The sequence below is a fragment of the Sebastes umbrosus genome, chromosome 23, assembly GCF_015220745.1.
Source record: "Sebastes umbrosus isolate fSebUmb1 chromosome 23, fSebUmb1.pri, whole genome shotgun sequence".
NCBI lineage: Eukaryota > Metazoa > Chordata > Actinopteri > Perciformes > Sebastidae > Sebastes > Sebastes umbrosus.
In genome coordinates, this window is record NC_051291.1 from 1,833,031 (window position 1) to 1,848,230 (window position 15,200).

The following is a 15,200-nucleotide window of genomic DNA, read 5'->3' on the forward strand; positions in this document are numbered from 1 at the left end:
ATCCGCGGCGCGCCTCGTTGGGATGTGAGCGTGCTCTTTTAAATTGTATGATACTGTAAGTATGTGTGTGTGTGTGTGTGTGTGTGTGTGTGTGTGTGTTTTTGAGTGTCAGGCGGTTTGAGAATGTGGCACGTAGGTGTGTGAAATCCTGGAGCCGGAGCTGTCTCGGGCCTGGCAGGCAGACGACGCGTCGGCAAACTTTGAGATGTTTGAACAGTGAGGCCCACGCCGGCCACTGTCTCTCTCTCTCTCTCTCTCTCTCTCTCTCTCTCTCTCTCCTCCACCCATCATGACATACTCACACAGACAGCACCATCCAGCTGCAGACCGACAACTGTACTCAACTAGAAGACAGGACAGATCAGTCAGTTCCTAATCTGGAGCAACATAATGATCATAATTACCATGTTAGAGAGCTCCGGTTGACATTAGATTAACATGTTTGTACACCGAGGTTCGAGGTCATGACCCAAAGAACTACACCGCGGGTACAAGCGGCTGAAATGGGTTTCCTCAGGAGGGTGGCTGGCGTCTCCCTTAGAGATAGGGTGAGAAGCTCAGTCATCCGTGAGGGACTCGGAGTAGAGCTGCTGCTTCTTTGCGTTGAAAGGAGCCAGCTGAGGTGGTTCGGGCATCTAGTACGGATGCCCCCTGGGCGCCTCCCTAGGGAGGTGTTCCAGGCACGACCAGCTGGGAGGAGGCCACGGGGAAGACCCAGGACTAGGTCTCCACACTGGCCTGGGAACGCCTCGGGATCCCCCAGTCAGAGCTGGTTAATGTGGCCCGGGAAAGGGAAGTTTGGGGTCCCTTGCTGGAGCTGTTGCCCCCGCGACCCGACCCCGGATAAGAGGTTGAAGATGAGTGAGAAATGTTCGTACCCCAGAAAACAACAGCATTAAAGTGTAATTTACCCTTGTCCAGTCGGGGGTTTTCCTCTGGGTTCTCCGGTTTCCTCCCACCACCAAAACTGTTGGAAGGGCACAACTCAACAAATATATAACATAGGTCTAGTCGTTTTTAGACATTTTAATGTCATCCTTATTTGCTCTTTGTCGCTCTATAACAACATCAGCTGACTGAAACAGATGTTGTTTCTGGGCTCTTCCTGATGGAGGACAGTACATATTGAAAATGAAAAGCCACGTCCATGAGGCCAGCCATTTGGCTCCAGAAGCCTTGTCTGCTTACATGGCATGTGACACTACAGTTGCATGCTGGGAGAGCATCTCCAACCGCCGCTCTGATGTCAAGTTGAAGCCCAGCAGCTTCCACTCTGTCTCCCCCGGGTTGATTTGTGGTCCCTGACAGAAACCCGGCATTTACAGTGGTGGAAAAATGAAAAGTTTCCCCTCTTTTGTTCGGGCGTGAGTTGAGTGGAGAAGATGGATAGGAGTGCAGTCCAGCTGTGCCCCGCCCACATAATTTGGCTGTAGATCAGCCCCCCGGGCTTCATAAATCCCAGAGCGGGGATCAGGAGCTGAGGGGAGCTGAGAGACACGGAGCAGGCGGCGCACATCGATCAGTATCTATCAGCCGGGCACCGGGCAGGGAGACACACAACACAACCCTGCTGTGTGTTTGGACCTCAGCTAGACCCAGACCACGATCTGCAGGACTTACATAGTGTGACATCACCCAGAGGTCTCTGAGGGGAGCTCTTAGAATCAGAAGATTACTTCCCCACCTTGTCTTTTTAGATTACTTCAGGAGCCAGTAATCAGACATCGATATCTGGACGATGTGTTGGCTCCTGGGTGGAGCTGGAGAACGAGTGGCAACAACATCAACTCCAAGGCTGAATAGACCAACACAGTCTCTCAGCAGTTCGTGAATTAGTCAGGAAATTTAATCTATTTGATTCGTGTACATAGACACCAATTTCCCTTTTTTTTGTGACGCTCAGCACGACTTTCAACAACGTGTTTTTCGTGCTTTTTCCTACGAATGTCCAGCAACACGGGAAGCACGTGTCAATTTCGGCTCCAGTCTTTTCAAAATAAAACGACTTAGTTAGGTTTAGTAATAGATCAACTTGGTTAGGGTTAGGCAACAAAACTTGGTTTGTGGACTTCCAGCGTCTTGGCCGTCTTGGTATTTTGCCATAGTCATGTTGTTGTTTTTTTAAGTACAGCCAAACGCTAAATAAGACATCTTTAGGCAACCACGTTTATTAAACGTGTCTCCATGACTTCATCCTTCCATCCTTCGTGAATTTTCAGTACAAAGTAAAAACTAACATCGTTAATTCTTCCTGACCGTCGTTCGCCGTGTTTGTTTACACTAAAGTCACGTTTGATCGCGAGAGATTTTGAGAGATTTTTGAGTCGGGACTCTTGTTGTTCATGAATGGATCTGTTAGTGTGTGGTGTTTAGGCTGTTTTGGTTAAATCGTTGCTCTCCACACGCTATAGGAACAAAACTGTTAACTTTAACAGAACATGTGGTTATGTGTGGGCTCTCTCACGTTTTCAACATCTGTTAAGATTAGAAACATCTTTTAGAAAGCTGCCAGTGTATTGAAACTCAGAGCCATCTTGCTGTAAGGTGCTTTCTTTATTGACGGGACTTTAACAGCATTCAGTAAATTCCCGAGCCGTCCCATGTGACGGGGGCTGAGAGTTAGCTAATCAATATCTCCCACTGAAGCCCAAACAAACGTACGTACCTGTAAATAAATGTGTATTTGTGAGAGTCGACTCCGGTGGCACACCAGTTGTGTTAGCGGCGTATTGTAGTGCACAGACTGGAGTGTAATTGCTGGCATTTAGTAGTTTACTGAACATAGTAGTTAGCGGCAAGATAAGTGCCACGCTGTGAGGTGGTCTCATCTAATGTGCCACTAAATTGCTTGATAGAGACAGACAGTTCTCTCCCTCTCTCCTTGTCTGCGTCTACCTCGCCTTAAAGCCAAGGAGGATGTGCCCCGTCGTGCCTGTCTATCATAATCATTTCAATATAAACTATGTAGGGCATGTTTAAAACCCACCAGTCCGATAAACGCCCTTTCATCTGCGCTGACAGACGAGTCGGTTCAGCCTCTCACGATGACAGACGCGCCAACCCGAGGAGGCGTTTCATCACGGGGCTCTCGTGCCCAGAGAGAGAGAGAGAGAAAGAGAGAGGGGGAGAGAGAGAGAGAGAGGGAGAGAGGGAGAGAGAGAGAGAGAGAGAGAGAGAGAGAGAGAGAGAGAGAGAGAGAGAGAGAGAGAGAGAGAGGGAGAGAGGGAGAGAGAGAGAGAGAGGGGGAAAGAAGTGTTTTTTTTTCTTGAACCCTTTCCAGATGTTTGATTAGAAGGTGCACACTGGAGGAAGGATGAGTTACTGTATGTGTGTCTGTTTCTGTCGGTTAATTAACACACATTTAGGGTCGCTTGTTAGTCTGTGTTTGTGTGCACAGACGACCTCGTCGGAGGTTGGATGTGTATGCTCTTGTGGTCGTGTGTGCGTTCCTGTGGATAGCGTGTGGTCGCCGTACTGTACACGGCGTGTATCGGCACCTGAGACACGTCCCCACTGGCCTGCATTCCTCCTCTACCTGAAAAGACCTGGAAGCACACACACACACACACACACACACATATACAATCAGATGAAACTAAGACAGGGACACGATCACATCCATTCACCAGGAAGCTAAGAGCCTTCTACTAAAGCAGTGGTCTGCAACCTGCGTCTCTTCAGCTCCTCTCCAGTGGCTCCCTGTGGATTTATAACAATGGAACTGTTCTTTGTTTACATTTTCATTTTTATTTATCATTGTTATAGATCTATGGTACGACGGTACGACGGAGTATTAGGGCCACATTGAGAAAAAAAAATAAATCTGAGATTTAGAGAATAAAGTCGGAAGTTTACGAGAAAAAAGTCGGATTATAACGAGAATAAAGTCCTAATATTATAAAGTAGTAATTTTACATGTTATTTTCTTTTTTTCTCGTAAAGTTATGACTTTATTCTCGTAATATTACGACTTTATTTTGGAAATCTCAGATGTTTTTTCCCTCAATGTGGCCCTAATACTCCGTAGTACATTGTCTCTTTGGCCCTCACTGCATTAGACTTATATACTATATACTTAGACTATAAACTGTGTTACCTTCGTCACAATGATCACATGTTTTGTGGCTCCAGACAGATTTTTTTTTGTCTAAAATGTCTCTTTTGATATTAAAGGTTGCTGACCCCTGCTCTAGAGGAACATCATAACATATTATGCATATAAGCATGCACAGAGACAGTTGTCAGATTTAAGGTTTAATCCATTTTCCAGATAATGTAAATTATTATCAGATCAGTGGCCCCCAGTCACAACGCCGTGGTCTCCATCACCTCACATGACTGCAGCGCGGCCCGGCAGTCCTCCCTCGCTCCAGCCGAGCCAGGCCCAGATCACCGCTGTTTTATTGTTGTGTAAAAACCGAGAGTTTCCCTTGGCCCGCACGGCCTCCGCGGAGTGTTTGTTATTAAACAGAATCGAGCGCTGAGGTCGTTTAATACCTGAATAAATACACGCTACCTCCCGGCCTGATGTCCGTCCTCTCCGCCGGCAACACCCAGCGAAGAAAACCAGCGCCCTCCAAGAAAACTAGATCCCCTGTACTCGGCCCCGTAATTATTTGTAGAGGTTCGGGTTTCTGCAAATGTATTCCATTTAATTGCTTTTTTACTGCAAATATTTGGTAAAACTATATTTGGTAAAACTCTCTGGCTGTGTGCAGCTCGTACCCTGGAGGTATGAGGAGCACATTCCTACGAGGCACATCTAAATGTGGTTTAAGATTACAACGAGTTTTATTCCTGGTCGGTTTGTTTCAGCACATTTATTCCATCTCTTACATAATGGCCTGACCCTGCGCTTGACCTCTAAATGCCGAGGTCAGAGGTGAGGAGTTCGGGTTCATTGGAGGCGGTGGGTTTAGGCTGCAGCGCTGATCAATCAGGTCAATCTTTATCAGGCAGCTGAGCCCCCCGCTGCAGCATCAGGGTCTCTTCTGGAGTCGGGTTTCTCACTCCAAACACTGGACTTCTCAAACACGGCCCCGAGGCTTACAGAGGAGCAGGCGGGGTGGGGGGGGTTGTTTCCTTTGGCCCAGGTGGATGTTAGCGAGCCTTCTCATTTGGCCCCTCAGCCTCCTCTGCAGCCAGAGTTCACTTCCAAAATATCTAACCTGGAAGAACAACGAATTCCCTCGGGGTCACCGTTCAACTACCGGTGGATTCAATCACAATTCCATAGTTTAGTGTAGGAGGCCGAGCATTCGGATTACTGAAATATTGTGTTTAAAAAGTGCCAGAATATGGTTTCTAACCGATGCAGACAGGCTCACTGGAAATGATCAATTACTCACTGTCACATCAAGTAAACTGCACAGCCCAATGAATGTGAAGCTGCGCTCTGGCTCTGTTCAGACCTGCTATTAACATGCATCCTGGGTGATCCGATCAAAAGTGGACCGCTCTGAGTACAGATGTGAACGCACCCATTTGAGGACGCATTGAGATCCGATCTTTCAGAACACATTCAGAGGTGGTCTGGGCCGCGTACGGCCACATTCTTTTAGCAGTGTGTACCCAAATGTCAACGTCAGCTGTTGTCTTTTAAATTATTACCAGCTGGCAAACTGGCATGCCCATTTTCAAAGGGGTCCCTTGACCTCTGACCTCCAGATGTGTGAATGTAAATGGGTTCTATGGGTACCCACGAGTCTCCCTTTTACAAACATGCCCACTTTATGATCATCACATGCAGTTTGGGGCAAGTCATAGTCAAGTCAGCACACTGACACACTGACAGCTGTTGTTGCCTGTTGGGCTGCAGTTTGCCATGTTCTGATTAATAGAGCATATTGTCTTAAGCTAAATGCAGTACCTGTGAGGGTTTCTGGATCAATATCTGTCATTGTTTTGTGTTCTTAATTAATTTACAATAATAAATATATACATACATTTTGCATAAAGCAGCATATTTGTCCACTCCCATGTTGATAAGAGGATTAAATACTTGACAAATCTCCCTTTAAGGTTTGAACAGATAAAAATATGATTAAATTGCGATTGAATATTTGAATGTATTGACAGCTCTAGTTCTGTATAGATCAGGGTTAATACAATACGATGTGTTTTGAATGACCTTTAAACAAGTTTCACAACATGTTCTTAAATCACTTCCTAGTAACATTTTTTCTTTTTTTAACTTTCCATTTATAGTCTCACAACTTTCATTAGCTCTGTTCAATTGGAAATAGACCGCTTTCGCCAGTCTTTTTATTTCTTTATTTTCCTCGTTAAATTGCTCTTAAATCCAATTCTGGGTAGCTTTTAAAGAAAGGCCCTTAAAAAGCTCTACATACGGTCGTCTGAAACCTGCACACAGCGTGTCACATGCAGGCAGTAGCAGATAGCCAGCCTGTCGGCAAGAGATCTGAAATGTCTGTCAGAGCGGCGTGATATTCAGAGACAAACAGCTCTCGGCAACGGGGTGAAACTATTGATCGAAGGCCGGAGCAAGATATCGATCGTCTAGAGTAAATGTCAGCGATGGATCCCAGGAGACGGCTGGTGTGTGTGTCCAATCCTCACATAGTGAAGGGGACGTATGACTCCTCTCTCACAAGGGCAGACGGAGATGGAAAGAGTCGGGCGTTTGTGGAGTGAGAGACGTAACATCACTTTCTTCTTCTCAGCGCCGTCCATGTGCAGTCCTGTGTGAGGCGCTAATTAGTTAATTAGGAGCGTCCTCATTAACAAACGCCTCAGGCGAGATGGCTTCTGGCTCCCCAGATGTTTGTGCACGATGGACATCAAGGTGCCCATTCACATGAACGCACATGATTCTTCTTCTGCTCTTACAGACAGAACCAGCGTAGCATCTCTACATCTTTAGCCCTGTGTGGCTCCGTGGACGTCAGTGCTTCAGTCGGTCTGAAGAAATATATGAACAACTATGGGATGGATTCCTGTGAAGTTTAGTTCAGATATTTCAGAGATTAAATCCAAATGAGTTTGGTGATCTGCTGACTTTTCATCTGGCACCAACAACAAGTCAAAGTTTTCACTTGTTCAGCGAAATCTCAACATCTACCAGATGGATTGTGATTCTCTGACTTCTCATCTGGTGCCGTCATAATCAGAGTGGATCCGATACGTTGCTGTATTACCTCTAATTAAAGGTGCTCTATATGATATCCATCTCTTTCCCAGCTGTCATCCAGCTCTTTACCCTTTGCAGGGCTGTTGGCGTGGTCATGGGAGATTGCCCATCCAGTCTACATGTGTTTTGTGGACTAGGAATAGGTTTATGGCCGTGTCCCCCCGAGGAGTCCGGTTGGGGGGCACTGCAGGAATATGGGGCAGCGGGGTCGATGTTACGAGCCATCCGGTCGTTGTACAGTATAACCAAAGTAAGATCCGTGTCCGTACACTCGGCACAAAGTCAAACACGTTTCCAGTGAATGGGGAGGACAGTGTCCGGTTTGGGGACCTCAGAATTGCGTCTCTGCTCTTTGCAGATGATGTTGTTCTGTTGGCTCCATCAGACCGTGACCTTCAGCGCGCACTGGGGCGGTTTGCAGCCGTGTGAAGCGGTCGGGATGAGAGTCAGTACCTCCAAGTCTGAGGCCATGGTTCTCTTCTTGAAACCGGTGGATTGCTCCCCTCCGGGTGGGGAGTGAGTCTTTGCCCCAAGCGAGGGAGTTCAAGTATCTCGAGGTTTTGTTCACAAGTGAGGTTAAAAAGGAGCGGGAGATGGACAAGCGGTTTGGTGCGGCGTCTGCAGTTATGCGGGCGCTGCACCGGACCGCTGTGGTGAAGAGGGAGCTGAGCCAGAAGGCGAAGCTCTCGATTTACCAATCCATCTACGTTCCAACCCTCACCTATGGTCATGAGCTTTGGGTAGTGACCGAAAGGATGAGATCGCAGATACAAGCGGCCGAAATGAGTTTCCTCCGTAGGGTGGCTGGGCTCAGCCTTAGAGAGACGGTGAGCGATGAGGATATACTGTATGATATCCAGAGCATTAATATGAGCCAACCTGAGTGTTGAGGCCTTATTCTCAAAGGCTCCTCATTGATCTACTGTAACTTGGATTGTACCTCATTGGACAAAAGCGTCTGATAAATGAATAAATGTCAAATTTAAATGTGCAAATATAAGTATGTTAACACGACGAACTAAGATGGCAACAGTGTTAAACGTTGATGGAGGGTGGCCACACATGTCAGGCCACCCTCCATTCTCCCTTCACCCACTCTCATGACTCGCCTTCATCTGTCCTCTCTCTCTCTCCTCTCTCCTCTCCTCTCCAGTCTTTATCATTTCAAGATGTGCGGAGGCTTAATGTATTTATTTAAGCTCAAAGCTTATTTAAGCTCCATTAAAGGTAATTATATACCCCGTTATAAGGCTCAGCCGTCCCCAGAGTGGCCATTAAGTGTGGGTAGATGCAGCGGTTCTGCCAGTGTTTTGTGGCTGCCAGAATAATTACGAAGCCGTGTCTGTCTGTGTCGGGTAGACCCGGGGTGGTATCCACTGTTTTTAACATAGGCATTAGAGCGGAGACGGCGTGGGCAGAGGGGGAATGTTGTGGGATTTCAAGAATCCACAACTCCTGAAGCTTTTCTTCCTGGAGTTTCTGTGCCATGTTTTGTTATAAATTCAACAAGATGCAAGAAAAGATCAACTTCAAAATTCCCTTCAAAGTCTTGCAAGAAAATCTCTTCTCTTTTGTAGTCTCAGGGTTGGCAAGAGTAAAGTGTAACCTCACAGAGAGAGATCAGCCCTACAAGCTACTGTCAGCATGTCGAAGAACAGAACAGGAGCATGGCCACGATGGAGTTAAATCCTTTTGGCAGACGGGGCTGCAGGTTAGACGTGAGACAACAGAGAGGAAGAAAGACAAAGAGGAGGTAATAGACTGCTTCTCTCCTGGTTTCACATCACATTTTGGGGACGTTGGAACACCCTTACCTGTGCCGCTCTCCTTAAAAAACCCCAGAGCATCGTTTTCTTCCCACCGGGCCACGGGGAAATCCGTTTCAGTCGAGCCAGATGGAGGGACAATCCCTTTTAAAAGGCCGCTGACAGGGCACAGCGGGACGTACAGTTTACTACATTTTTACCGCGGCGCGCGGCCAGCTCGTTGTGGATTCCTGTCTCGGCTCCATATTTAGATGAAGAGTTCATTCGGCAGAAGCTCCCTGAGGATACGGGAGTGAGAGGATCAGTGCCGGGGAAGGCCAGAGTCTACCCTGATGGAAAAACACAGTGGCTTATTTCCAGGCTGTTTTTTATAAGGGCTCCTATCACGCTACACTGAGGGCCATACGAGAATGTGTGTTGACTGGACGTCTTTGTGCTCTCGCCACCTTCTCTTGACCCCCGTTAATAGCCGGGTCTTTAATTGATCAAGCTACCAGCGCGGTCTCATTTCCAACTGGTCAAATACCGCAGCTTGGTCTAACCCTACGCTTCAAAACATGACGCTCTAGGTACCTGTCTAGTGTCAGTTCTGGACGTGTCAGTGACGTTGGGTCAGTTTCCACTCGTTACATGCATACAGTCTCTTTTCAAAGTAAACTTCCAACGTAGGTTTACTTTGTTTTAAGGTTTACTTACGCAACAAAACTACTTTTGAAAGTAGTACTTTTACGAGGCTAAATAAAAATCGCAAGTTGCGTTAAAACTAATTTGCGTTAACACGTTATTATGGCGTTAACTTTGACAGCCCTCGTTTGAAGCATCGTCTGCTGTCATGAACTTCCACCCTAATAGACATACAGCAGAACAACTTGACTGGTTGGCGGAGGCATGCAACCGCGAGGCAGTCGTTCTAGTTCCTTCTGTTCCTCGCCCTCATCTTCCTCCCTCTTCTCCTCCTGTCTCGTCTCCTCTACCTCCCTCTTCCATCCTCCATCCTCCCCCCCTCCCTCTCTCCTCCTCTATTTCTCTGTGGTGTCTTGCTGGACTTATTCCCCGGCTCAAGGGCTTAGGTGTTAATCCCTCACAGTTTTCAACACTTAGAGCACCAATCAAAAAGGGCTTAGTCTGTGTAATCTGCCAGACTATTGTCCCGTCTCGCTCCTCCTTTGCTCCTTCTCCTCTCCTCGTCCTCCTCCACCTTCGAAATCTTTCCAGTCTGATCTCTCCTCCTTTAGAAACAAAGTTTTTCCTGCAGCAAATAGAAAAAAAGAAGCTCTCATGATCTGAGCTATAAATGAGAGATTAAAACAAAATGTATTTATGAGGAAGAAAGCCGGTGACAGAAGATGATTTAGCAGTTTGGAGTTCATCTGAGGGCGCCGCGGGCTGGATGAGGCGAGGGAGTGAGGTTGGATGGTCGGGGCTTGGTGAAACCAAATCTGCCAGTAGGTTTGCGGTTGGCGTTGAACATGCCGCCCCCGGGGTGATTACACTCGCCTATTATTATTATTATTTTAGAATCTGTGCCTCTGAATGGTGCACCACACCTGGGCTGGAGCTCAGGTATCCAGGTTCTCTACCAGCACCACAGACCTGTTTGTTTGACTATGGGAACAGCATTTAATAATAATTATTGAAATCAAATTCTTCAAACCAACCTGCCGCCAGTTGTTTTCACTGAGTTTGTAGATCCACTTGCAGGTTTAGGGTGCAAAACATGTTGTAATCAGGAGTTATAAATCAGGCTGAAAGGAGGACAACAGACTGTTATCGCCTCTCTGTTCTTGGCAGGATCAAGAAATGACTTCGTACTACGAGGTCCAGAAGTAGAACATGTGCTTTTAATGAGGCTTCCCTGAAACTTTGCTTTTTGCTTCCCCCCATTTTACTTTCCATCTTTTTTTATGGAGACATTAAGTCAATCTGCTCTTTCTCTTCTTTAAATTTACTCGGGTTACGGTTATATACGGTTATAAGTGTACCTGAACAGAGAATGAAGTCTCTCTCCACTGTATGTGTTGTAATCCATGCTTCTATCTGCTTTAAAGGCCCACACACACGAAAGTGATATCAAAGAACTAGCAGCTATTCGTCGGCTCGTGCCTCTTTTGTCTCGGCCAACAAGTTGCATTTGAACGGCGGCCAGTTAGCACGTACGTTCTGCGCCACCTGCGTGAGAGGAAATAACTCTCCACACCATCAGGCGGCGGTAGTCTGTATTCATCATTCAGAAAGAGAAACCAGAAGACGGAGGACGGGCGGATACACAAGCCGTTGTTATGATACGTACATGAAACAAAGCGGTGTCTGACGACCGTTTTCACACCGCTCTCACTCACCACTTAGCTTCATTCCAGACGTTCATGTCGCTGTGAAAATATCCGTGCGTTGGAACGAGCAGATGAAGATGAAGATTGCGTTCCTAACTTCCGTTTCTCTTCTCGTGCACTGATTCGTTTAAGCTATACAGCCAATCAGAGTGATTTCTCTCACCGACGAGCTCCGCCGCCAATTCAACACGCTGAATCGTCCGAAAAGCCTCCGAAGCGGGCAGACTAGAGCCGACGGTGCGGGACACACCGCAAAAACAAGGCTGACAGATGTTGAGAGCCGTGCAGAAGCAACAGAAATGCTCCCAATCTCACATTTAGCACCTTTAAAGATGCCTTAGTTGATGTGAGCAGATATTGTCAGGAAAACAAATGAAATACGTTACGTCAGTATTGCAGGGAGGTTCAGTATCAACACTGTTGATGACAGATTTAAAGAGGTGAAAATCACCTTTTTCTATTGGCCATCACCAACCTGCCATTAATAGATGTCTCAGTGATAGTCTCTGTCTGTCCTCTTTCTGCCTCCCAGCAGCCAGACTCCATTAGTTCCAGGTAACTAGCGTATCATGGGATGAGACACGGGATCCCTGTAAGACTGATCCACGCTGGCTGCTGGAGTCCTGTTAAACAAGCATGACATTAAATGTACCCTTCCAGCACACACACACACACACACACACACACACACACACACACACACACACACCGTGATGAAACACCTTATTTGGAGAAAAGATAAATTAAAATATAAAATCCCAGTGAACATGTGGAATAGAGTCAGCAAAGTGCACGTTCCATGACACCAGAAGCTGTTCGGTGCTCCTGTTGATGCTGTGCAGGGAAAGTGTGTGTCTAAATGTGCAGGAATGTTTCTTCAAAGTATGTCAAACCAAGCTGCAAAGTCAGGTGAACTCAGGTCAACATACTGTCTCATACTCCTCACTGACGGCCCTTGTGTTCTTCCTTCCTTTAATCTCCTCCGCCCAGACATCGACGAGTGCCAGGAGAACAACGGAGGCTGCGATCACTTCTGCCGGAACACGGTGGGCTCCTTCGAGTGCAGCTGCCAGAAAGGACACAAACTGCTCACCGACGAACGGACATGTCAAGGTCAGTGACCGACAGCTGTCATCACACAGATTCTCACTGTGTCATCGGGTTCAGGGTGTCGCCAGGCAGTCAGGTGGAAATACACTGAGAGGCAGTCGTCTCTTTGATTTTTACCTGACTAAACTTCTCTGAGCAGCTCGGTGAATTGAACCATGACTGCAGTCGATTTTGAGATTGTGGCCTATTTTGCATCCACAACACGTCTTCTTTCAGACTACTGGAAAGGAAACTTCACCTCCATTCCATAAATGTGTGAGATTTTACAATAAACATGTCTTTAAAGGTCGTTTTCTCAACAACAACAAAAACCCTCTGAGTCAGAAATCTCCACTTCAGCAGCACTTACTGTAAATCCACCAAACTCTCCAGTTTCATTCGTCTCTATGTTCTGAAGGTTTGTTCATATATTCTTCATAGCCTGATTTACACAACATTTTATTACTAAAAACATGGTGAAAATACATTTTTTATGGCTGTTTACAATATTTTCTGAATTATTTAATAAGATAATGCCTCATTTGCTTATTTGAATTTCAGAAAACTTGTGATACAAAATCTATCTATCTAGTTAACATGTTAAGTCACCTGGGGTGTCTCCCCTTAAATGCATAAAAGAGAAAAGGTCAAGCGTGCACAGTCACATAATGTGCAGCTTGTTGCAGCAGCAGCAGCAGCAGCTGACTTCCTCCGCTGGGTGTGTAGTGAACATGTAGAAGCCTCCTTGTGATCCGCGGTTGTGTCGGTACGACCAAAAGGCAGATTCCTGCTTACAAGTCGCAGCAGGCGAGACGGGAGAGCAGACAAACACAAAATGTTTTTTATTAACAACAAAAAAGCCCCGAGGTGCTCCTGTCCCCGGCCCAAAACCAACAACGCTGTGTACGCGCATGTGTCGGTTTAACTGTGCACTTCGGTGGTGCGTTTGAAGCCTTTAATAATGTGGTGTTGATAGCATCAGAGCCTATTTCTGACACACCTTTGCCACCGTACCAGCTGCCAGGGTCGTCCCATCCAACTGACATCTGCACTGTTCAGCTTCACCGTGACCTCAAAATGAAATATAACGTTTCCTTCGCCAGTTCTTTCTGAGCTTTTCCAGAGAAAATAGCTCCCAGTGCTAACTACATGCCAGTGTTAAAGAGCTTCTGCCAGGACTGGCTAAGAAAACCAAAGCAGAGAGATTAATCATCCGCCACAGTTGCATAACCGATTTCCACAAGTTATTACTTCTATTCTACGAGTTTATAAAGATAGAGCAGAGGTCGGCAACCTTTACTATCAAAAGAGACATTTTAGACAAAATAAAAAATCTGTCTGGAGCCGCAAAACATGTGATCATTGTGATGAAGGTAACACAGTTTATAGTCTCAGTATATAGTACATAAGTCTAATGCAGTGAGGGCCAAAGAGACAATGTACTACGGAGTATTAGGGCCACATTGAGGGAAAAAACATCTGAGATTTACAGAATAAAGTCAGAACTTTATTCAATTCAATTCAATTCAATTTATTTTTATATAGCGTCAAATCACAACAGAAGTTATCTCAAGACTCTTTATATATAGAGCAGGTCTTAGACCGTACACCATAAATGAGAACAAAAGGTCGTAATATTACGAGAATAAAGTCATAACTTAACGAGAATAAAGTCGTAATATTATGAGAATAAAGTCATAACTTAACGAGAAAAAAAGAAAATAACACGAAAAAATTACTATTTTATAACATTATGACTCTATTCTATTCTATATATCAGATTTTTTTTTCCCCTCAATGTGGCCCTAATATACCTAAACAAAAAACAGTTATTCATTTCCATTTTTAAAAGTCCACAGGGAGCTGCTGGAGAGGAGCTGAAGAGACGCATGAGGCTGACCCCTGAGATAGAGAGAACGTTAGATCGTCAGCGATCACTGTCACCTCATCACAGAACAACAAGCCAAACCAACATTTATTTTATGTACAGAACAACAATATAATAATATTTATATATATATATATATATTTATATGTTCTTTTAACATTCAGCAGCTGCTGGCTGCTCCCATGTGCCCGGATCAGTTTGTGTAAACTCTAGCTCCAAACAGGCGAGCTATTCCTAAGTCCTCACATGGAACAGTTGCCTGGAATATTTACCGAGCCAACATCCCCGGCCTTAACGACTTCCTCCACATGACAAACTCCATTATAACAGGTCCTATTTTTAGCCCCCGTAAAGCCCCCGCCGAACGGCCTGAAATAAACCAGGTGAGCTTAAAAAACGCCGGCCTCCGTTCCTGATAGGTTAATAATATGTGGTGCTGGACGAGTACACGTAAACACATGCACAGTGCGCACTCGTGCACACTCACAGACATTGAGTCACGGTGAAACTCAGTCGTTGGTTTATTAGAATGAGCTCTTGTCCTAGTTTAGTATTTGTTTACTATACCGTCGGCTGTGATTAATGGGACGACCTCTTAAGTCCGTGGTGAGCAGCCTGTGTTTGTCCATAAATGAGTCATTAAGATTACAATATCTGTAAACCAACTCATCCCGCTGACCTTTACATCGGCAGCTTTTCATGAGGCTGACATACTCAAGAGTTTCTAAAATGATGCAGCAACCCTCGAATGTTTTTGACCAATATGCAAAACATGTCAAGTCACTGTTTTGATCTACTTAATTATAATAAAACTTGGGTTTTTCAGATCATTATGTCACTTTTTGGGGGGGTAACAAAAAAAGAAAGAGAAGAAAGTCAGAAGAGAGAAAAAAACGTAGTTAGGTTTATGAAAAGATCGTGGTTTGGGTTAAATGAGTATGTACGATCTACTTGGTTAAGTTTAAGCAAAAAATCAA

The 15,200-nt window shown here is 45.6% G+C and overlaps 1 protein-coding gene and 1 long non-coding RNA gene across 9 annotated transcripts in view; both read left to right on the forward strand.

The window, feature by feature from the left end:
* scube1 (signal peptide, CUB domain, EGF-like 1) overlaps positions 1 to 15,200 on the forward strand; it is a 106,168-nt gene that overhangs the window by 73,478 nt on the left and 17,490 nt on the right. For all 8 annotated transcript variants that reach the window (XR_005205447.1, XR_005205445.1, XR_005205446.1 and 5 more), the window contains one exon: positions 12,237 to 12,359. Coding sequence is in view for 4 of the 8 variants with exons in the window: in XM_037760067.1 (XP_037615995.1) it covers positions 12,237 to 12,359 (123 nt within the window). In the remaining 4 variants the exon portion in view is untranslated. The remainder of the gene's footprint in view (positions 1 to 12,236; positions 12,360 to 15,200) is intronic.
* Positions 11,073 to 11,498, forward strand: LOC119482518. Its single transcript, XR_005205449.1, has 2 exons — positions 11,073 to 11,281; positions 11,330 to 11,498. It is a non-coding gene; the product is annotated as an uncharacterized LOC119482518 (long non-coding RNA).